Here is a 24094-nt window from a genome sequence, read left to right as displayed (position 1 = left end):
TCATAGTTCATACAAGAGGCTAAGTATTTACTTTTTACAACTCTAAATATGTAAAATAACAAACAGTAATGGCTTGGCTATAACTTTCACCCGTGTTTTTTTAAACCTCCGAATCAATATTAACTAGTTTGTTTTAGAAGTCTATAATCCCAAAGTAAATACTCATTTTTACATTTGTTAACATCTTCAATGGTTTTCATTAAGTGTTGGCATATTTTTTTCTTTCGTAAAAAATTATGTAGTTCATTTGTTAATATCTTTCTAATGGTTCTATATCCATTTATTTTTCTTTTTTCGATTTATATATCTTTATCAATCCGAATTAAGAGGTAAGTCCTAGTATATATATATATATATATATATATATATATATATATATATATATTTATTTATTTATTTATTTATTTATTAAGTCATTTTAAGTTTTAAAAAGAAAACTATTAAACTAGTTGATAACCCTAAAACTCTTAACTTATAATTCCAAACTAACATAGTTTTTTTTTTTATATTAAACTTTTTTGATAAATAAAAATTAGTGGAAAATATTAAATAATATAAAAAGATATAATTACATACAATTCAATATATACTAAAATTGATGTTTCTAAAATAAGATATTATTGTGTAACAATAATTAATTTTCTTTTAAAAAATAAAACTTTTAACAATTTTATTTATTTGTTAAAATTATAGATATATTTTATTTAAATAAATTTATCTAATAATTATTAATTTTTTTGAAATTTGAAATTTATTTTCTTATATTTAATTATTAATTTTCTAACTCTTTAATAATTTTTTGAATATATAATTTTCAATAATGAAATATTTTTTAATTATTGAATTAAACTGTATAAAAGTAAAAAATAATCAATTAAAATTTTATAATAATTATTTGTGTTTTTAATATCAAAATCTAGAAAATATAAATAAATAAATAAATATAATAAAATATAGGAAATCATAATAAATTTTTTAAATAAATTATGATTTAGTTAAATTAGTTTATAAATATAAATTTTAAATTTTTATCAGTGTTTAATATATTTAAAAAAATACTTTTGGGATTATCTTATTTATCTCTACAAATAGACTTTTAATAACAAAATAATAAAAATACAGAGAAGGAAAGAAAAATTTAAAAAACATTTTTACTATTATATCTATACTAGTATTATTATATAATTAAGATGATTCATCTTTTTAGTGTTTACATTTTTTTAATTTTATCTTTTAATAGCTGATTTTTTAAATTCAAATAATTATTCATAATAAAAAAATTATTTTTAATTTTATCTTTTAATAATTGTATTTTTAAATTCAACTGTTATATCAATTCTATCGATTCATATTTTTTCACATATTATTATTCATATTTTTTAAAATTCAAATAATTATTCATAATAAAAAATATTTTTAATTTTATTTTTTAATAACTATATTTTTAATTCAAATAATGATTTATAATAATAAATTATTTACATAATAAAAAACTATACAAATTATTTACTTTATATCTATTTTTAATAAAAAAATATTTATATGCATGTGTTTTAATAAGTGTATATTATAACCAACTTTCTGAATTTTTTGTTCTTGTTTCTTACTCAACCACACATCGAAATCACCGCAATCTCTCATCTTTTATATGTCAGGGTTATGCGTATCCCATACTCTCACGCTCTACCAACATATGAAGAATCAAACAAACTAATATAAGAAAAATAAAATTTATCACAATTGTCATTTTATAAATTAAAAACTACAATTATTCCACCATCAGCGAGTCACCTACCACACTCATTGAAAAAGAAAGACACAAACTTTTCCGCGTCATAATAGTAGAGCTTTTTCAGGACAAGGTTAAGAAAAAGAGAAAAAATGCTGACCTGTAATTAGAACCTACTCCTCTAAGTCAAGTCCATTCCCATTTTTTTCCAACCACACTCTTTTCTTCTATCCTTCTTCTTCGCTCCGTATTCCAACCCTCAACCAGACACATTCTCTTCCACAATCGTAACCGGAGCTACAAGTTAAGGTTCACTTTCACTTCATCTAAGTAGACACCGAAAGAAGGTTCCAGAACCGGTAAGATGGGCGGAGGCGGAGCGGCGATGGCGCTTGCGGAGGCACAGTACTCGTTGGCCAAGACGTCGGTTTGGTGGGACATAGAGAACTGCCAAGTGCCGAAAGGGTGCGATCCCCACGCCATCGCGCAGAACATAAGCTCCGCCCTCGTTCGGATGAATTATTGCGGCCCCGTTTCCATCTCTGCTTACGGGGACACCACTGGCATCACTGCCTCCGTCCAGCATGCGCTCTCCAGCACCGGCATCTCCCTCAACCATGTCCCCGCCGGTAATCCATTTTTTCTCTCTATCCAACCCCCACACACTATTCTGTTCAATTCCTTCAAAATGATTGATATTGAATTTCACGCTTAACAGAACCTAAACTAACTTCTTATCATAGCTTTTGTTTCTTATGCTTGTGTATTACTCATCCTCCTCGTCATCATCATCATCGTTATTATCGATTGTGTGACTTTTGTCAACTACGGTCCAGGACCGGACAAAGCATTACTATTATGTTTCCAGTAACCTAGCCTTGAACAAACCTACGGATCTTATACTAGATTCCACAGTCAAACAACTCCATTTAAATCAGAAAAATTAAAAGATATATATATATATATATATATATATATATATATATATATATATATATATAATAAGAAAAATAAATTGGGAGAAGAGGTTGACGCTGTACTATGGTTTATAACTTACACTACTTGAATTCTCTGCCATGTTAGTTTGTTTGATTTTTTTGGTGTTCAATCATGCTTATCTTTTAGGAACATCTTGGTAGAGGCAAGAGAAATAAAGAAGATAGAAATTTAAAGGCTAAATACCCTCCTCTAATTTAAAAAAAAAATGGAAATAGTGAGAAATAAAGGGGAATATGGTTCTTGTGGATCCTAACAACAAACAACTAATATTGTTTGATAATATGGGGTTGTCGATGGTTTACTGATTTGTTAGTCTTCTCTGTTGAAATACCTTGATATTATGTCATGAACCCCTGGGGTGACAATCAATTTATAATTATCGTGATAAGGGGTTGTCAATGAGTTTACTTATTTGTTAGTCTTCTCTGTTAAAGTACCTTGTTATCAGGCTCGCTGTATAATTGTTGCAAATATATCTGCTTTCTTGATAATGGAGAACTTCAAATAATGAATTCATGTAGGTGTAATTAATGTTTTCATTTTTTTTTTGCTACCAGGTGTTAAAGATGCAAGTGATAAAAAGATTCTTGTTGACATGCTGTTCTGGGCGGTGGACAATCCTGCACCTGCTAATTACTTATTAATATCTGGTGATAGAGACTTCTCCAATGCTCTTCATCAGTTGCGGTTGAGGAGGTATAATATTCTTCTTGCACAACCACAGAAAGCTTCTGCACCCCTGGTAGCAGCTGCTAAGAGTGTGTGGCTTTGGACTAGTCTCTTGGCTGGAGGACCTCCCCTTACGAATGGTGAATCACAAGTTGGTAATAATGACATCCAATTGTCTTCTGATACGGTACAAAGTCCTGTCCATAATTCCTTTCAGATACCACAGTATGTGGAATCCCATTCAGAAGTTCATACAGGAAATCAGAAATTTCCTGGTACAGGAAGGCAACTTGATTCTAGACATCATGGGAAGACGAATTGGAGAAATTCAAGTAAACCAAATGGACACAAGGTCATGAATCCAGCTCCAGTTGGACTTCAAGAAAATTATGGCTATATAAATTCTTCTCGACCTGGGAACTATACCCATAGTGTTCCAAGTGGTTCTACACCAAATTTTACCCATAATGTTCCCCCAAGTGGTTCTTCACCAAATTTTACCCATAATGTTCCCCCAAGTGGTTCTACAACAAATTTTACCCATAATGTTCCCCCAAGTGGTTCTGCACCAAATTTTACCCATAATGTTCCCCCAAGTGGTTCTGCTCCTAATTTTACTCGTGGCAAGTCTGATCAAATGCGCGGCAATAATGGTAATCTACAAGGCAATCATCAAAATCCACATTCACAGGCATTAAGATCAAATTCTTTTCCTATGCAGCCTCCTTTTGCACCAAGCAGTTCATTTTCCCCAAATTCCCAAACTTTTGCAACTTCAGTAGTGCCACCTAGGACTGGTGGGCCAAGCTTCTCTGCAGCACCACTTACAAAGGTGCCAGATATTGGTAATATTTCTGGATATCCTAGTAACGCTCACGATTCACACCCTGTTAAACATTTGAACGGGGACTTGAGACGGAGTTCTTACACTAATTCTTCAAATCCTATTAAGTTGATTGATGAACCAAATGGGCACATGATACAGAATGCACAACATTTGTATAATGGCCATCCACATGGTCCAGAACACCAACCTACATCATCGGCAACTGTGGGTAATAATAATCTTCCTGGTAACGGTATGTGGGGATCACCAGGATTTCCTAAACCTTCTGAATACGTCCAAGGTCTTATAGGGGTTGTTTTACTTGCCTTGAACACACTAAAAACTGAACAAATTATACCAACTGAGTCAAATATAACGGATTGTATTCGATGTGGAGATCCCAAGCATCGCAATACAGATGTCAAGAAGGCTCTGGAGAGTGCAGTTGAGCAGCAGATGGTAGTGAAGCAGAAAGTAGGTGCTTTGCAGTTGTTTGTCGGTAAGAATGATAAAGTTTGGAAGTGCGTAAACCCAATAGGTGGTAATCCTAAGAAGCACTCAAAAGAGACATGGAATGAAATTAAAAAATTTCTATCTACTTCTTCGGGAAGATTAGCAATAATGAGTACGCAGTGCAAGTAAGGATACTATAATTTAGTTTATTTTCAGCTGCTGAAATTTCCTGCTTCTCATTATATGTATATATTTGTCTTTTCCCTAGGTACGAAGCAGGTATTGTGATTAAGAATATGTGCTTGAAAAATCATGCTTTGGGCGATGTCCTACAGATTTTGAACATAGCGATTACCGTTAAAAAATGGATTGTGCATCAACAATTGGGCTGGCAACCACTTAAAATCACCCTTACTGAGGTCAATTCTGATTCAGAGGTCGTATCATGCCAATAACTCCAAAAGGCATGCTGGGAAAATGAAATAGTAACTGAATATATTAGTAGCCAGTTGGAATAGAACACCAAGACTTATCTGAATCAACCTCTAATGTGAATCAAAGGTAGTTAGTAATAATGAGCTGTAGTATGTAAGTAGCTTGAATGCTATAGCTTACAGATATGATTGACTATTCGTAAGGTTCTTCAATTCTGTTCAAGGGGAAGGAAATTAGCTTTTGGACCACAAATAAAACTTGAAACATACAAAACCTAAAGTCTCTTCTGGTTGCTGAGGTTACAAATTCTCAGCCTCTGGTTTCTTATACAGTGGATCTATCTTGTAACCAATATACTCCCCTCAAAACTTTGACTTCTACTTATGTTTTTACACATATTTTGTTTGGATATTGACTTATTGAACCGAACCCGTGAATCCTTGGACTTATGCCTCCTAAGTAGCGTCCAGGATAATGACCGAACTATGAATTGCTGGAAGTTTGTCGAGCTTCAGGCAAGCTACGTGAATCCACTGTGTTGGTTTATCACCTCAGAAATGGTCTATCAAATCAGATTTACTCTTGTACTATTATGTTTACTGGTTATCCTTGAAGCTCATGATTTACTATAGACCGTCGACCCAAAAAAAATACCATTTTGACCCATGCACATGGCATGTTCCGGAAGGATTTTCACTATCAACAAAAATCACTACATGGAGCTTTTGGAAATGATCAACGATCGGGGGAACAGAATGATTTCTGTATCTCGAGTAGATGGTGCTTGTAGAGTTGTGATTTTTAATGTTCATGCTTTACTTGGAGTTGGCTTTTGGCATATTTCTCAAATCATAATTGGGAATTTTGGCCATTCCGTTGGGAATAGGTCTCTGCTCCTGCTACATTCCATTTTCTTTTAATGCTAAGAATTTTGTGTATAAACACAATATATCATATAAGTGAGTCCTGATTGTTGCATCAAAAGCCCTTTCAGTTTGTCTAGTACAATATAATATTCTTGTCTTTCCAATATTTTCACGTAGCACTTGAGTGAATGTTGACTCCATAAGCTTATCATAGATGGTGAAACCAAGTTGTTATAGAGCTGTCTGAGTATAATTTATTAATCTGTTTGCTCACAAGTTTTGATGAGAAGCAGTTTAATCAATGAACTTGAATTGATGTTTGGTTAACAAATAGATTTAGTTGGAATAAAGTTTTTAGAGGACAGGGCAGCTTGTCTCTATATATAGAGAGCGCATGGTATGTCTTAGATATTCAGTGAAAAAAGGTTAGAATAAACATAGTTTCATATTGTAAACACTGTTATGTATTGTTACTAGTTTTGTATTGTAATATCCCATCATCATGAGTAGCTAAGCTTCTTTGGATTGGAATTGAATGAAATAGTAACTTTTTTGTAGTCTCTTCTCATTTATGCAATTATATTCAAATGTTTATGTTTTCCATTCGAGTAAGTTAATGCTTAATTCTTGTACTGGAGAGACATCTTTGTATTCACCTATACTTCGCGTTCACATGTTGTGCCAAAACTTATAATTCTAACTAGTTTCAAATACTTAACTTTTTGTTCAAATACAACTATTTCAAAACCCATGCTCAAATTCAATATATCATTCACTTCAACTTTCAAAGTCAATCAATACACAATTAATCATTCTACATTTCCAAACCAGTTTCAATATAGTTCTCACTCATAGCGTTAACTTAACATCCATCTCCAACTTATTCACAAAGTACAAAAATGATAGCTTCCTCTACATATAACCACTTGTATAATTTCCAACCCAAGTGGAAAAATAATAAATTCCTTGACCTGTAAGCACTTCAATTCAAGCAATTTTCACCCCCAAATCGAAAAATCACAAAAAATGTAGAGACCTAGAACAAGTTAACCGAACATTACAAAAATTCAATACACGATTAAATAAACTTAGATAATAACTTCTTACAACCAACTCCACTAAAATTGATTGATGTCAAATCTAACCGTAAATAAGAAACTAAGCATTTTTACACCATGCAAACATTTAATCTAATTTAACTTATGTTTGGAAAAGAAACGATCCAAACCTCACTCTCTATAAAGGAGTAGGATTTGATAGTAAAAAAATTGAGAAATGGAGTGGAATTTTTAGAAAGAAAAAGGAGAAAAAAACTTAAAAGAGAGAATTAAGTTTTGTTTTGTTTTCACATGGAAATAAAATAAGTTTTATAAAAGGAAGATAAGAAATATAAAATATTAATAAAAGTAATTGATAAATAATAAAATAAAGTATGTTTTAATCTATAAATATTCAATTAAAATTAGTTTAAAGTCCGATATATAATGACTGTAGGTGCTTGTACTCTTATAATCTGCGTCAGTGTCCTTTTTTTTACCTTTAGATATTACAATGAATAAAATTTATCCAATTACAATGAAAAATACGACATTAGAGGAAACTAAAGTACATTTTATTTTAAGAAATGAAATGACTAAATAAAACCAAGCAAATAGTCTTTTATATGAGTGTGTGTTTTATCATATATTAAATTGAAGGGTTATTTATTAATATGGAAATGCGAGAAAGAAGAATGGTGGTATTATGTTAAAAAAAAGAGAAGAAATAATGCTTTCAAAAATAGAAAAGAAAATGTTTTCTAACCTTTTTTTTTTCATTTGCTACAAATAGATGACAGTGAAATAAATAAATTCTGAATGTTATTTTTCTAATTTAGGCTGAATAGAAAAATAAGAGATTTTTTTTGAGTTCATAATACTTTTAATATAAATTACATCCTAATCTATTGAACTAATAAATTTCAAAGCATCTTGGTATTACACTAATATTAACTAAATATTTGTATTAAAAATTATAACTCACTGAAAATAAATAAATAAATAAATAAATATATATATATATATATATATATATATATATATATATATATATATAAACAACGAGTTGAAAAAAATTTCATTGTCATCATTTTTATTTTATATTTTAGTATTTTTTTTTTAGGATTTAGTTTCGATCAATTTTTTATTATTATTTATTATTAAATTTACTCGATGTAACCAGACTAATAAATACTTGTTTTTCAATCTAATTAGGGTGTCTTGCGTTAGTTTCGACTAAGAAAATCAATTTGATGTACAAATCACTAATTTTGTGAACTAATTTTACCCATACATTGAATGAATTTAATCTCATTTTCATTTGGACTTCAATGATAATTTCATGTATAAGACAATTTGTATTTGTATCTTTGTTTTTTTCTTCTTTCTAAGTAACAATGGAGATGAAAACACAGTAACAATTGATGAAATATAAAAGTGGTAAAATCCAAAATACTACTGTGGTTATGAGGATTACACAAATAGTAATGAAATAATAATAATAATAATAATAAAGTAAATTGTAAGAAATAAATTATCAAGAAAATTAAAGAAATTTGTAACAAAAATTAATGGAAGCAGTGACCCAAATTGTAATCATTAACATTATATTAGCCATTTGTCTTATTTGTGCGTTTCTTAGAATGTATGTATTTTTCCATAGTTACTTGTATAATATAATATAAATCTGAACAATTACAAGATTTTGAATTTGAGATCTAAATAGATAAAATTATTCTAAAAACTACTCCTAGAAGATTTAGAATCAATGGATCTTGAGCAGTTAATATCCATTAAATCTCTATGATGGTTGTTGCTTTGTTCTCCTTATTGATTTGCTTCAACCCTTTGTTTCTATCAATATTTCTTGATCGACATTCTAACAAGGAGAAAATAACCTAAATCAATCGCCTAATCGAAAGTAAATAGTCGACTTATAACGAATTATAGACCTTTTTAACAAGTCATAGATCCGTCTTTTATATATACCATTCTTGTAAAATATTACACGTTGTGATCCTCCCTCATTAACAAAACTACAAAACAAAGTGTTCGAAGCACAACAATGAACAAAAAAATTTATAATATTGACCATTTAGGTTGAAGAATGAAAAATTTTGAAAAATGTTGAAAAAATACAAAATTATTCCCTCATTTAAAAAAAAAAAAAAACTTCAGTCAATCATAAAAAAAATATAAGCACAACTAAATTTTTTTAAATACAAATAGTAGTTCAGAGTTATTTCAAATCGAAAGAAAAAAAGATTAAATTCCAAAAAACTATGTTTCGTGCAAGAACAAAACTGTATAACAATTTAAAATAATTCAATAAATATTAAAAATGTTGTATTAATTGATTATGTTTTTAATATTGAAATAAATAATGATAAATAAAATAAAACTACAAATAATAAAAAATATATTAAAATATAAACAATAATAATAAATTTAAAAAAATTATTGGTTAAAATAATTTATGAAATATAAATTACAAATTCTTAAAATATGTCTTTTAATATATCTAAAAAATACTTACGTTTTGGTCTTATTTATGTAAGTATATATACTCTTAAGAAACATAATGAAAATAGAGAAAGAAAAAAAAGTTAAAAAACATGTATTATAATGATCTCTTTTATTTTGTATTTTCTCTTTTCATATCCAATCACACCCCTAGCTCTCATTTTTTATTTTTTATTTTCATTTCAAGATTATGCGCATCCCTTCTTCCTATTGTCACCAAAAAGAAGCTTAAAGAACAATTAAGGAGACTGGTATAAGAAAACGGTCACTGAAAAGTAAAGACACGAACTTTACGCGTCATCAAAATGAGTTCTTTTAGAGACAGAGTTAAGAAAGAGGGTAATGGTGAATGAAAAATAACGAAAATGAGAAATACTATGTCCCACATCGAAGGTGGAGCGGGGATGGCGCTTGCGGAGGCACAGTACTCGTTGGCCAAAACGTCGGTTTGGTGGGACATAGAGAACTGCCAAGTGCCGAAAGGGTGTGATCCCCACGCCATCGCGCAGAACATAAGCTCCGCCCTCATTCGGATGAATTATTGCGGCCCCGTTTCTATCTCTGCTTACGGCGACACCACTAGCATCACTGCCTCCGTCCAGCATGCCCTCTCCAGCACCGGCATCTCCCTCAACCATGTCCCCGCTGGTAATCCGTTCTTTCTCTCTTTCCAACCCCCCAAACTATTCTGTTCAATTCCTTCAAAATGATTGATATTGAATTTCAAGCTTATCAGAACCTAGACTAACTTCTTATCATAGGGTTTTTTTTAATGCTTGTGTACTACTCATCCTCGTCATCATCGATTTTATGACTTGCCTACTCCGTCCAGGAAGAAGGATGCATTGCTGTGGTGTATCCAGTAACCTAGCCTTGAACGGACCTTGTACAGTACTAGATTCCATGATCAAACGACTCCTTTTAACTCAGATCAATTAAAAGCTATATTATAATAAATAAATGACAGAAGACTTTGACACTGTACTTTCGCTCATAACTAACACTACTTGAATCCTCTGTCTTGTTAGTTTGTTTGATTTTCTTGGTCTTTAATCATGCTAGTCTTTTAGGATAATCTTGGTAGAGTCCAAAAGAAATAAAAGGAGATAGAAATAAAAAAAGAAAGAAAGAAAGAAAGAATGGAAATAGTAAGAAATAAAGGGGAATTGTTCCAGTGGATCCTATCAAACAACTAATATTTTCTTGCTACCAAACAAGACCTTAAAGATGGAGTTGGAAAAGCCTCTTGGATGACAATCTATTTAAAATGAGCATAAGGGGTTGTTAATGAGTTTACGTATTTGTTAGTGTTTTCTGTTGAAGTACCTTTTTATCATGTTATGAGCCTATGGGATGACAATCAACTTGTAATGATCATGATAAGGGGTTGTCAATGAGTTTACTGATTTGTTTAGTCTTCTCTGTTGACATACCTTGTTATGAGCCTCTCGGGATAGTTTGTTGCAAATCTATCTGCTTTCCTGATAATGGAAAACTTCAAATTATGATTTCGTGTAATTTGTATTTTCATATTTTTGCTGCCAGGTGTTAAAGATGCAAGTGATAAAAAGATTCTTGTTGACATGCTGTTCTGGGCGGTGGACAATCCTGCACCTGCTAATTACTTATTAATATCTGGTGATAGAGACTTCTCCAATGCTCTTCATCAGTTGCGGTTGAGGAGGTATAATATTCTTCTTGCACAACCACAGAAAGCTTCTGCACCCCTGGTAGCAGCTGCTAAGAGTGTGTGGCTTTGGACTAGTCTCTTGGCTGGAGGACCTCCCTTTACGAAAGGTGAATCACAAGTTGGTAATAATGACGTCCAATCGTCTCCTGATTCGGTACAAAGTCCAGTCCATAAGGCCTTTCAGATACCACAGTATGTGGAATCCCATTCAGAAGTTCATACAGGAAATCAGAATAAGCCTGGTAGACGTCATGGGAAGACGAATGGGAGAAAGTCAAATAAAGCAAATGAATCACAAGTTGGTAATAATGACATCCAATCGTCTCCTGATTCGGTACAAAGTCCAGTCCATAAGGCCTTTCAGATACCACAGTATGTGGAATCCCATTCAGAAGTTCATACAGGAAATCAGAATAAGCCTGGTAGACGTCATGGGAAGACGAATGGGAGAAAGTCAAATAAAGCAAATGAATCACAAGTTGGTAATAATGACATCCAATCGTCTCCTGATTCGGTACAAAGTCCAGTCCATAAGGCCTTTCAGATACCACAGTATGTGGAATCCCATTCAGAAGTTCATACAGGAAATCAGAATAAGCCTGGTAGACGTCATGGGAAGACGAATGGGAGAAAGTCAAATAAAGCAAATGAATCACAAGTTGGTAATAATGACATCCAATCGTCTCCTGATTCGGTACAAAGTCCAGTCCATAAGGCCTTTCAGATACCACAGTATGTGGAATCCCATTCAGAAGTTCATACAGGAAATCAGAATAAGCCTGGTAGACGTCATGGGAAGACGAATGGGAGAAAGTCAAATAAAGCAAATGAATCACAAGTTGGTAATAATGACATCCAATCGTCTCCTGATTCGGTACAAAGTCCAGTCCATAAGGCCTTTCAGATACCACAGTATGTGGAATCCCATTCAGAAGTTCATACAGGAAATCAGAATAAGCCTGGTAGACGTCATGGGAAGACGAATGGGAGAAAGTCAAATAAAGCAAATGGACCCAAGGTCATCGAGGCTCCAGTTGGATTTCAAGAAAATTATGAGAATATAAATATTTCTCCACCCGGCAATTATACCCATAATGTTCCCCCAGGTGGTTCTACACCAAATTTTATTTGTGGCAATCCTGATCAAATTTGGCTCAATAATGGTAATCTACAAGGCAATCATGAAAATCCACTTTCACAACCATTAAGATCAAATAATTTTCCTTTGGAGCCTCCATTTTCACTAAGCAAAACATTTTCTCTAAATTCACCAAGTTTTGCAACTTCAGTAGTGCCGCCTGGGACTGGTGGGCCCAGCTTCTCTGCAGGACCAGATATTGGTAATATTTCTGGATATCTTAGTAATGCTCATGATCCGTACCCTGTTAATCAATTGAACGGGGACTTGAAATGGAGTTCTTACAGTAATTCTCCAAATCCTGTTAAATCTATTGATGAACCAAATGGGAAGATGACACAGAACACACAAAATTTGTATAATGGCCATGCACATGGTCCAGAACACCAACCTTCATCATCAGCAACTGTGGGTGATAATAATCTTCCTGATAATGGTACGTGGGGATCTTCAGAAACTCCTGAATCTTCTGAGTACGTCCAAGATCTTATAGGGGTTGTTTTACTTGCCTTGGACACACTGAAAACTGAAAAAATTAAGCCAACTGAGTCAAATATAACAGATTGTATTCGATTTGGAGATCCCAAGCATCGCAATACAGATGTCAAGAAGGCTCTGGAGATGGCTGTTGAGCAGCAGATGGTAGTGGAGCAGAATGTAGGTGCTTTGCAGTTGTTTGTTGGTAAGAATGATCAAGTTTGGAAGTGTGTATGCACTCTAGGTGGTAATCCTAAGAAGCACTCAAAAGAGACGTGGAAAAAAATTAAAAAATTTCTAGCTACTTCTCCTGGAAGATTGGCAATAATGAATACTCAGTGCAAGTAAGGATACTATAATTTAGTTTATTTTCAGCTTCTGAAAATTTTCTGCTTCTCATTATATGTTTATATTTTGTCTTTTCCCCAGGTACGAAGCAGGTATTGTGATTAAGAATATGTGCTTGAAAGATCATGCTTTGGGTGATGTCCTACAGATTTTGAGTTTGGCGATTTCCTATAAAAAATGGATTGTGCATCAACAATTGGGCTGGCAACCAGTTAACATCACCCTAGCAGAGAAATCTGATTCAGAGGTCATAGCATGCGAATAACTCCAAAAGCATGTCGGCAAAATGAAAAAGTTACTAAATATATTAGCAGCCAGTTTGATTAGGACATCAGGAATTATCTGAATAAACATCTCTTTCTACTGCTAATAAAAGGCAGTTAGTAATAGTGAGTTGCGGTATCCAAGTACATTGGATGCTATAGCTTACAGATATGATTAATCGTAAGGTTCTTTAGTTCTGTTGAAGGGGCAAAGCAAAAGTAACTTTTGGACTATAAATGAAACTCCAAACATACAAACCCTAAAGTCTCTTCTGGTTGCTAAGGTTACAAATTCTCAGCCACTGGTTTCTTATATACATCACAGTGGATCTATCTTGTAACCAATATGCCCTCCTCAAAACTTTGGCTTCTACTTATGTTTTTACACATATTTTGTTTGGATATTGACTTGTTGAACCGAACTGTGGATCCTTTGACTTATGCCTCTTAAGTCTTAAGTAGCGGTCCAGGATAATGACCAAACTATGCATTGCTGGAAGTTTTTGGAGTTTCAGGCAAGCAACGTGAATCTACTGTGTTGGTGTATCACCATGGTTTATCAAATCATTTTATTGTTCAGGGAATATGTGGAATGCAATTCAGAAACTGCTATATTGTTTACTGGTTATCCTTGAAGGTCATGATTTACTATATTGACCGCCGACCAAAATAAAATACCATATGGACACATGCACAGGGCATTTTTTCTGGAGGATTTTCACTATGATCAAATCACTACATGGAGTTTTTGGAAATGATAGACGATCGTGGAACCAAAATGCTTTGATGGTGCTTGTGGGGTTGTGATTTTTAATGTTCATGCTTTACTTGGAGTTGCCTTTTGGCATATTTCTCAAATAATAATTGGGAATTTTGGCCATTCTGGTGGGAATAGGTCTATGCTCCTTCTGCCTTCCATTTTCTTTTAATGGTGGGAACCTTGTGCCTAAACACAGTATATCATGTCTATCTGAATGTATGCTTTCTGAGAAGTTTGTATAGTTGATGAAGTCTTATTATTATAAACTTTTTTATTTTTTTGTTTGCTTTTAGGTCAGTTCTGATTGTGGCATCAAAATGTTTGTCTAGTCCAATATTTATACGGTTGCTTCTTCTGCGGTTCCCTAAAATCTAAAATTTCTACTTTACCCTTTATTAAAATATATTAAAAACCTTAATTATTTTAGAAGTGTGCAGTTCTTTCTTTCTTCATTCAGCGCCGCACTGCACCTCCATTTGCCTCCATCCATTTTTTTTCTTTGCCCTTCTCCATTTCTCTAAACTACTTCTCCATCCATATTTTTGCTTGGTCTTCTCCATGATTTAGATAATGAGTAGAAGAGTTCATTCAGGGATCTGTAGCGGCATAGGCGTTGGTGATGGCGGAAGTGTACGTGAAGACAGATATGTAACGTGTTGGGGGAGAAGAAACATGCATGGTGGTAGAAGAAGTTGGATGAGTTTTTGTGTACCCTGTTCTTTTTGCTTTGGAGACGCTACCCATGGTGATGGATGGAGGAAGAAGATGCTGCCGGTGTTGATGGATGTAGGAAGAAGATGACGGAAGTGAGGTGGACACTCAATCTTAAGGGAGAAATTCAGTTCGGAAACATATTCCTGATTCACTATTCTATTATGAGAAGATATGTTTTTTATACACTCTGAATTAAGTATTTCCGAACGTATTTTCTTTTGGAAATATATTCCTGAATATAAATTCCGATTATTTGAAGATATTTCCGATATAAAAAAGAATATTTGGGTGCAGTGTTTCATAAAGTATTTTTTAGCTTCGAAAATATATTGTGAAACATTCAAACCAAAAAATATTAAAAATAAATAAGTGTTGATTTAGATCGAATCGATTTAGATTAAATTTAGTTAGGTTAAATGAAGTTAAGTTAGATTTAAAATATAGTTTAGTTTTTTTCTAAAATAAAATTTAAATTATTTTATTTAAATACAAAATAATTAAAATTAAAATATTTTAATTATTTTATTTAAATTAATTATTTAAAAAATAAATAAAATTTGATTATAAGTAATTTAATTATTAAGTATTTTAATTTATTGAAACTTCTTGTCTAAATATAAAGTAAGTTTAAGTTTTTTTATTGTAATTATAATGAGGATAAATTAAGGCGATGTCCTATTTTCAATTTTCACAAAGCACTTGAACGGTGATGCCATAACCATGGATGAAACAAAGTTTTTATAAAACTCTTAAAAATTTGTTAATACCTAATTAAGTTTTTAATTCTCAATAAATTTAAAAAATTTCTATTTTTTAATTGAGTTTGTAATAAATGTTCAAAATTCTTAGCAAAATTATATTTTACTTGTTTAATCATTTTTATAGTTGTCATTGTGTAAATTTAAATTTTATAATTTTATAATTATAAAATAATTCTCAGGTGTCACTGTTAACTAATTATCAAAAGTTAATATCATAAACTATAATCGTTTTCTTAAATTTTAGGATTACAAAAAAGACAAAAAACTACAATTTTAAGGATTAAAATCACAGTCAACTTGTTAATTTTTCAAAAATCCTTGTATTATATTATGAGTGTAAAACTTCTTTTGGACACATAACAAAATTTGAGTGCAGGTTTGCTAAGCTTCAACTTCGTACCAAAAAGAAATTGGAAAAAAAACATAGTTAATTTCAACTTAATCTATCTTTTACCAAACATCAAGTTCAAGTTCATTGATTCTATAGATTTTTATCAAAACTTATGACCATACAAATTAACAATTTTACAATTATATGCTTACAAGTTTTGATAAAACTTGGTTCAATCAAACACCATGAGTCAAAAGTTTAGTGGTCTAGTTTGAAAAATAATGTCCATCAAAGTCCAATGAGTTCAATAAACTTTACAATTGGTCCACAACACCAGAAAAAACATTAATATTCAAACATTATATAATTAGTACCTTCCTTTCTTTTTAAAGATCAATATTTGAGGTGAACATATGAAATGTTATTTTTTATATAATAAACGGAAAATACCTATACTTTTTTAAAGATAAAATGTTATGAAAAATAAAAAACTATTGTATTAATTGCTATACCATATACAATGTATCAACAAATTATCTTACAATTTGAAAAATAATTAAATATGTTTTTTTTACTGAAGTTTCAGTAAAATTTGGAATTAGTCACTTTTCGAAACTTTATATCAATTCAGTCCTTCATCTTTAAAAATACATGAATTTAGTCTTTTTAATCAAATTTTGTTTAGTTTACCTCACTTTTCAAATGCATTTCATAATAATATTTGAATTTGAATTGTTTATACCTTTTGACACATCTTCGCTTCAATATTAACTCAAATATTATCATAAAAGGCATTTAAAATGTCAAATAAATTTAACAAAAATGTGTAAAAATGACTATATTCATGCATTTCTAAAAGACTAAATTGGTATAAAATTTCAAAGATGAACTAATTCCAAAATTTACTAAAACTTAAGAGACAAAAACATATTTAACCGTTTGAAAAATAATAAACACAAGTTTCATTTTATACAGAAAAAAAATCTTTAAAAGATTAAGTCAAATAAACTAATCACATCAATTAAGAATAAATATAATGAAAATGTCTAAAAAAATGTGAAAAGATCTGAATTAAAAATTTTCAAAGAAAAATAAAGGAAAATTTGAGAATGAAAGGTAGTGTTGGTTATGACGAAGATAATGAGAGTTGATTAATTAATTTTTTTAACTCTGTAATACATATCATCATGAAAACCACACAAGAGCCAAATACAAAACTAAGATGAAGTACTCTTAATAATTCTACTGCTATATTGGCTTATAAGTGAAAAGATGAATGATTCAAAAACTCATTTGCATGAAATTTTTTGAAAATCTCCATTTTTCACTACCCCACCCTTAAATATCAGCTTAGATATTTACTCATTACACTTCTTTTGTGTATTTTATACTTTATTAAAAGTCTTATTAACGAAATAACATATATAATAAAAATGAATCATCCAAGAATTCATATACAAACTTTTTCACACCTATTACACACTGTTTCAGCTTTTCAGGGACTAATTTAAACATTTATTTATTGTATTTTGATTTTATATTTTTAAACATAATTGCACAATAAAATTTGAAAATTTACTTTCTAAAACAACTAAGAAAAGAAAAAAAAAACGCTTTGGTATGAGAAATTAAAAAAAAGAAGCCATTTAGCATATTTGTTTTGCGCAAACTCAACAATTCAGTAAACATTTGATGACATATGCAAATAACAAGAAACTATTTAATACTTTTGGGTGAAACAACCATTTCTACTGGTTAGAAGTGTAAACACATCAATGAAAATATTATACTAATTTTTTCATTTTATTTTTACTTTATTTTTCATCTATTAAAGACTTAAATTGAAAATTCAAAAAAAGTTTAATCAAAAGTTATTAGCCTAACTTATTTCTGTTTTTTTTTTTAATTAAGACCATATTGTTATTGTTATAAAAAACTTACTTATAATCACACTAATATTTTAGAAAAACTCCAAAATTTAAGCGTAATCAACCAGGAAGACCTAAATCATCATAGACTTATTTTGAAAAATAAAACTTTTAGAATGGCACAATTTGCTGTGTTTTTGTGTTGTTGTTTCCTTGAGAACATAGTGAACTCCCACTTTCTGAAATTTTACCCCATGCATGATTGACGACAAATATCCTTCTCAGGTGAGGGTTTCAATTTTTCCCTTCTCTTCAATTATTCTTTGACTTTGTTCCATGGCAATAAAGCTTCCATCTTCGGCATATCCTACTCGATTCCTCAGATGGGTTTATTTCTCTTCAAGCTGTATTGCAGATATTTCAGAAACCCCTGAGATTGTTAAACTCAAGGATTCGTCTGAATTTGATCAAAATCTCAACTTTTTGAGAAATAAGCTTGCCCCTGACAACTTAATCCGGGTCTTGGACCGTACAAATGATTTGAACTCAGCGGTTAGGATATTCAAATGGGCTTCAAGGCAAAAGAGTTTTCACCACACTTCGAACACATATTATAGGATAATTTTGAAACTGGGCATGGCCGGGAAAATTGTGGAAATGAGGGATTTTTGTGAAAACATGGCCAAGGATAGGTGCCCTGGTACTGAAGAAGCCCTTGTGACCTTGGTTCACACATTTGTGGAGCATTGTAGGATTGAAGAAGCTATTACAGTCTTAGTGAACATGAATTTGGGTGGGTATAGACTGCCCATTGAAGCTTTTAATGCTTTATTGGGTGCTCTTGTGGGAGGAAAGGGTAGAGAATTTCAAAAGGCGTTGTTTGTTTATAAAGAGATGGTGAAGGCATGTGTGTTACCCACAGTTGATACTTTGAATTGTTTGATGGAGGCATTGTCTGCCACCAATCAGATTGACTTAGCTTTGGATCAATTTAGGAGAATGAAAAATAAAGGGTGCAATCCAAATAGTAAGACTTTCGAGATTCTTGTGAAGGGTCTCATTGAAAATGGTCGAGTGGATGAAGCTGCTATTATTTTAGAACAAATGTTCAAAGTTCAATGTCAACCAGATTTGAGTTTTCATACCTGCATAATACCTCTGTTTTGCAGAGAAAATAAAATAGAGGAGGCTGTGAAGTTGTTTAAAATGGTGAAAGATTCTGATTTGGAGTCAGATTCTTTCATTTATGAGGTTCTAGTAAGGTGTTTTTGCAACAACTTGCAGTTGGATTCTGCTGTTGCCCTCATAAATGAGATGATAGACAGTGGTATGCCACCAAAACATTATGTTCTTGTTGATATAATGAATTGTTTTTGTGAATTAGGGAAAATTAAGGAGGCTATAGTGTTTTTAGAAAATAGACAAGTTCATGAAACTGCTCCCTTCAATATATTGCTTGAAGGTTGCTGTAATGCTGGTGAAATTCTGGCAGCAAATGTTCTGCTGGAGAGAATATCTGAGAGACACATTGCAGATTGTCAATCTTGGAACATTCTCATTAGATGGTTTTGTGAGAATGAAGACATCAAGAAGGCATATACACTTCTTGGCAGGATGATAAAGTCATTTGTTATTCTTGACTGTGCAACGTATTCTGCTCTTGTAGTTGGCAACTGTAGATTGGGCAAGTATGAAGAAGCAATGAAACTCTTTCATCAAATTTGCGCCAGATGCTGGATTTTAGATTTTGCCTCGTATTCTGAACTAGTTGGTGGTCTCTGTGACATCAAACAGTCTGAAGATGCCATGGAAGTGTTTCACTATATGTCAATGAAGAGATGCTCTCTTCACTCCTTGGCCTTCTACAAATTGATAAAATGTGTATGTAACTCTGGACAGATCAAAGAAGCCATAAGACTTTGGCAATTAGCTTATTTTTGTGCTATTTCTTGCTGTATTGCCACACACACTGCTATCATGCAGGAGTTGTTAAGATCAAGGAGGGCAGAAGATATGTTAGCATTCTTCTCACAAATGTTGATGGTGGGCAGCAATCTTGACCTGAAAGTATATTGTATTCTTATTCAAAGTATGAGTAAACAAAATAAAATAAAGGAATGTGTTTTATTTTTCAATACAATGATCAATGAAGGTCTAATACCTGATCCAGACCAACTATTTGATCAACTGTCATTCATGGCCAATCATTCTCAGTTATCTATGATTTCTAGTGCAATTGATAGAATTTCAGGTGGTGACATTTTGAATTCAGCAATGTATGGCTTACTGATAGCCGGCCTGTTGAAAGAGGGTAGGGAACACGAGGCCCGTCGATTACTAGACTCAATGTTAGAAAAAGGTTGGGTTCCTGATGCAACCACTCATAATCTATTGATTGGATCTGATGTTAGAGAAGCAATGAGTCAAGCAATGTTGTTTGATGATTCTGCCTCACTAGATTCTGTTAGCAATATTCTTGCAGAAGGCCTTGGGGATACATGATACTTCAGCATTCTGCAAAAAGAATCTTAATCCTAGTCAATTTCAACAGTTCAGACCACAAACTTTTGCACCACACGAGCAAGTGAAATAAGAGACATCCATAGAAGCTACCATTCAGGATTGGTCAGCTAGCTATTGATGTGAATGAGTTGGTGCTGCAAAAAATCTGGCGCAGTTCCTGCTCAGCCAGCAGTGAGAAATCCAAGGACATGACAGAACCAGTGGTGGAAGACTAGTGCACTTCAGGTTCAGAGTTTTCATTCCACTTTTTCTTTTTCTTTTTCATTGCCTCAGAACAATTTTCTTTCTGCATTTTATGCTTAATTCTGTACTGTCTTTGCTGTTTCCAGATTGCTCCCCTTACACATTGAGGATAATGTGTGATTAAGTGTGGGGGGAGTGGTTTCATTTTTGCTTTTCTGCTGATTTTCTTTTTGCTGTTTCACTCTCTTGATTGCTTTGTTTTTAGCCATATTTTAACCATTTGCTGTTTTTGGAAGTAGAATAAGTGCAGTACTGCTGTTTTTGAGTCTTATATGCTGTTTTGAGTCTATTTTTCTATTTCAAGTCTTACTTGCTACTTCAAATTTTTCTTGCTATTTTTGAGTATTATTTGCTGTTTTTAGAGGGTAACTAGCTTTGTTTTGATATTCTAGTAGTAGTATTTTGTTTAAATATGCAGTTTTGAGTTTTGCTAACCAGTTTTGTTAACTCTTTTTTGCTAACTTGGTCAGTTTTGGCTAACCCTTTTTAGTTTCACTAATCCTTTTTGCTGAGTTGATCAGTTCACTAACCTGAATTTTGCTATTGTTTAGCTAACAGTTTGACTAACCAGTTTTTTATTTCTTGTCCTGACTTGAGTTAACACGTGCATTTTGAGGTTTTGAGTATTTTGATTCTTTTGAGTTTCTTTTTCTGTTTTTTATTTAGACTTATTTAGATAATTCTTTTGCTGATCTGAGTAGTAGCTTTTAGTTTTGAACTTTTCCTGTTTCAAAAACTTTTTTCAGTTTGTTTGAGCCTTATTTTTATTACCTTAGCTGTTTTCTTGTGAAGCATAGTGTTACATTGCCAATTTTCAAAGTTCAGAGATTCCAAATTGTTTGATGCAGTCATTCATTGATAGTAGAGTAGATTTTTCATGATAACTTCAGTTCTAGATCAGTTTGGCAGATTTAACCTTGTCAGACTTGAGCCATATTGTTTCCTTCTTGTGTGTGATGCACTCATGATTTCTAGTGCTTGGCATAACTTGAATTGACTTTAGTTGACATAGCTTGTTTTCAATTGCAACTCTTGATGTGATATAGGCCATTGTTGTTTCTGTAGCCACTTGACCAAATAAAGCCTACCTTGCAATTTTTCCCATCAAACCCAATATTTGAGCCTGTTTGAACTGTTTTTGTTATTGACCTACTCATTTGAAGCCCTTAGACCAGAAAAACCATGTCATTTCATACCTTACTATTGAGCTGTGAAGAGGCTTTGGAACTGTTTTGGGGGATTTTGGTAAAATTTAAGTGTGGGGGAATTTGCTGTAACAATGATATCAATTTGAAAGTGGCTTGAGAAAGAAAGATTAGCTGAGAAAAAAGAAAAAAAATATGTGCTAAGTTTCAAAAGAGAAAAGCTGAAAAAGAATGAAAAGAAAAAATGAAAGAAAGTGATGGCTGAATCTGTGAATTTTTTAGAGCATGATTTTAGACTTAATTTTTCCAGATTTCTTCCCATTGCTCCTTCACTCCTCTTTAGTGCTTTAGCTTTGAATCCATTTCCATATCTTACCCTCTATCTTGGCCTCGTTACAAGCTTGATTAAAGTCCTATTGATCTTGAGTTGTGTTGATAATGAGTAGTGGATGTTAGAGGCTGTTTGAGAATGTGCTGGTGCCAGATTCATGGTGTGATATGTTGAGAGATAATCACTAACCTGATACACATGAGAGGATGAGATATACACTGACTTGTGATCTAAACTGATTTTTAAATGAATATTACTTTGCTTGACTTGCTTGACCTGTTTTCAGCCCAGTTGGAAATCTTGGTGCTTTGTTTGGTACTTCTTTTTGTGCATAACAGTAGCAGCTAAGTAGTGAGATGAGTATTCAAATCAAATCTGTAAATTGCTTTTTAGTTTCTTTTTTGAGTTTCCTGTGTTTCCTAGGAGTGCAAAGGTAGTGTGGGGGGTATGTTAAGTTCCTATTTTGCCATGGTTTTCATTGTTAAAAGCACTTCTTTTGAGTGTTTCTTAGTTTTAATTGATTTTCAGATTTTCTTTTAAAAATTAGTGTTTTTGTGAAAATGTGTCAATAAGGTGTTTTTAAGCATATTTTTAGTTTATTTTTTCATTTGTTGGATTTATAGTGTTTGTAAATAGCCTAGTTTAGTTTTTTATTTATTTATTTTTTATCGGCATATATCAGTTTAGTTTGTACTTATAGCCTTTGATTTTTAGTGCAGCATAGAATTTAGTTTTTATGTGCTTAATAATTCTTGTATAACTTTTCAGCTTGTGGATTTTAGGTGCTCTGAAAATTAGTGCAGTGAACAATTCAGTTAATAAAATGACCTGCTGTAGCCAAAAGCTGAACCAGTGATGACCTGCTGTCAAAGGTCACTTATGAAGAGTGGGAGCTGGAAGTAACCTACTACACCTGCCTGGAAAAGCTGAAAATGGAACCTGGAAGACTGTCAACGTCACTTAAGAGCTGATTGGTTGGGAGCTGAACCTGCCAAGTGAAGAAGGACTGTACCTGGACGTGTAACCTGTCTAACCAGTGAGGGCTACTTGCTGCAGCCTGTTGGAAGTGGAGTGGGCAGATTAGCTTCAACTAAAGCAACCTAGGACAACCAGTTAACATGTAGCTGATTCTTTGGAGCTGGAAAAGTTAGTTGACCTGAAGACTTGTGTTAGATATTGTTTGATATTATTAAGATATTGTTAGATATTGATAACCACAATATCAAACAATATCTTCTATTTAATCTTTTTATTTTCAGTTACTCTTTTTACTTGTACCTCTCTCTATTATAAATAGATTACCCTATGTGTGGTTTATACACAAGGGAGATTAATCTCAATCCCTATTTTCTTTATTCTCAACATGGTATCCAGAGCTTAAGGTATCTTTTCTTTTCGTTGTCGTTGCCTCTGCCTCTGTCGCCGCCGGACCACCGCCGGACCATCGCCGGACTTTTGCCGGACCTTCGCCGGACTTTTGCCGGATCTTCGACGGACCTCCGCCGGATCTTCGCCGGACCTTCGCCGGACCTTCGCCGGACCTTCGCCGGACCTTGCCGGACCTTCGTCGAACCTTCGCCATCGGACCTCTGTTGCTGGAGTGCCAATTCTGACCGGCAACCTTGAAGCCGTGCCTCCTCCATGGCGTCTTCCGCTGCCTCTTCCCATTCTGAAAACTCTTCTAGTGTGTCTGACCCGTCCATCTACACTAACTATGTTAATGTACACTTATCCATTGACAAGTTAACTGGCCATAATTATGCCACATGGTCATCAGACGTCTGCTTATGGCTTAAGAGTCAGAGGTATCTTGATCATCTTGCCCCGAAAGCATCTACTCTCACTCCTGCTGAGAACGACCGTTGGGAAACCATTGATGCTCAATTATGTGTGGTTCTTAAGGGTACTCTTGATCCTTCGTTAAAGCAACTTTTTCGTTCCTACGAAACGTGTGCTCAAATCTGG

At 32.7% G+C, this 24094-nt stretch overlaps 3 protein-coding genes across 6 annotated transcripts; all 3 read left to right on the top strand.

Annotated features, from left to right (window-relative positions):
* The first annotated feature begins 1956 nt into the window (after positions 1-1956).
* Positions 1957-6143, top strand: LOC114190683 (uncharacterized). Its single transcript, XM_028079660.2, has 3 exons — positions 1957-2358; positions 3286-4861; positions 4945-6143. Exons 1-3 carry the CDS (start codon positions 2094-2096, stop codon positions 5129-5131), a joined length of 2028 nt encoding a protein of 675 aa, XP_027935461.2. The 5' UTR covers positions 1957-2093; the 3' UTR covers positions 5132-6143.
* A 3605-nt stretch (positions 6144-9748) lies between these two features.
* LOC114190919 (uncharacterized) lies at positions 9749-14563 on the top strand. Its single transcript, XM_028079997.2, has 3 exons — positions 9749-10185; positions 11083-13186; positions 13272-14563. The coding sequence occupies exons 1-3, from the start codon at positions 9903-9905 to the stop codon at positions 13453-13455; spliced, it is 2571 nt and encodes an 856-aa protein (XP_027935798.2). The 5' UTR covers positions 9749-9902; the 3' UTR covers positions 13456-14563.
* A 3462-nt stretch (positions 14564-18025) lies between these two features.
* LOC114191328 (uncharacterized) lies at positions 18026-23469 on the top strand. Of its 4 annotated transcripts, none has more exons than XM_085675909.1 (3): positions 18026-18172; positions 18303-20635; positions 22898-23469. In XM_085675909.1, the coding sequence occupies exon 2, from the start codon at positions 18524-18526 to the stop codon at positions 20387-20389; it is 1866 nt and encodes a 621-aa protein (XP_085532035.1). In that variant the 5' UTR covers positions 18026-18172; positions 18303-18523; the 3' UTR covers positions 20390-20635; positions 22898-23469. The 4 variants fall into 4 exon arrangements, with proteins under 4 accessions (XP_085532035.1, XP_085532034.1, XP_085532033.1 ...); XM_085675908.1 differs by having other exon boundaries at positions 18041-20246; positions 20370-20635; XM_085675907.1 differs by having other exon boundaries at positions 18043-20635; positions 22912-23469.
* Positions 23470-24094: the final 625 nt, after the last annotated feature.

This window comes from Vigna unguiculata, chromosome 7, assembly GCF_037176805.1.
Source record: "Vigna unguiculata cultivar grain cowpea cultivar isolate G323 ecotype 2 chromosome 7, ASM3717680v1, whole genome shotgun sequence".
NCBI lineage: Eukaryota > Viridiplantae > Streptophyta > Magnoliopsida > Fabales > Fabaceae > Vigna > Vigna unguiculata.
The sequence above is the reverse complement of the archived record's forward strand: the minus strand, read 5'-3'. Positions and strand labels throughout refer to the sequence as shown.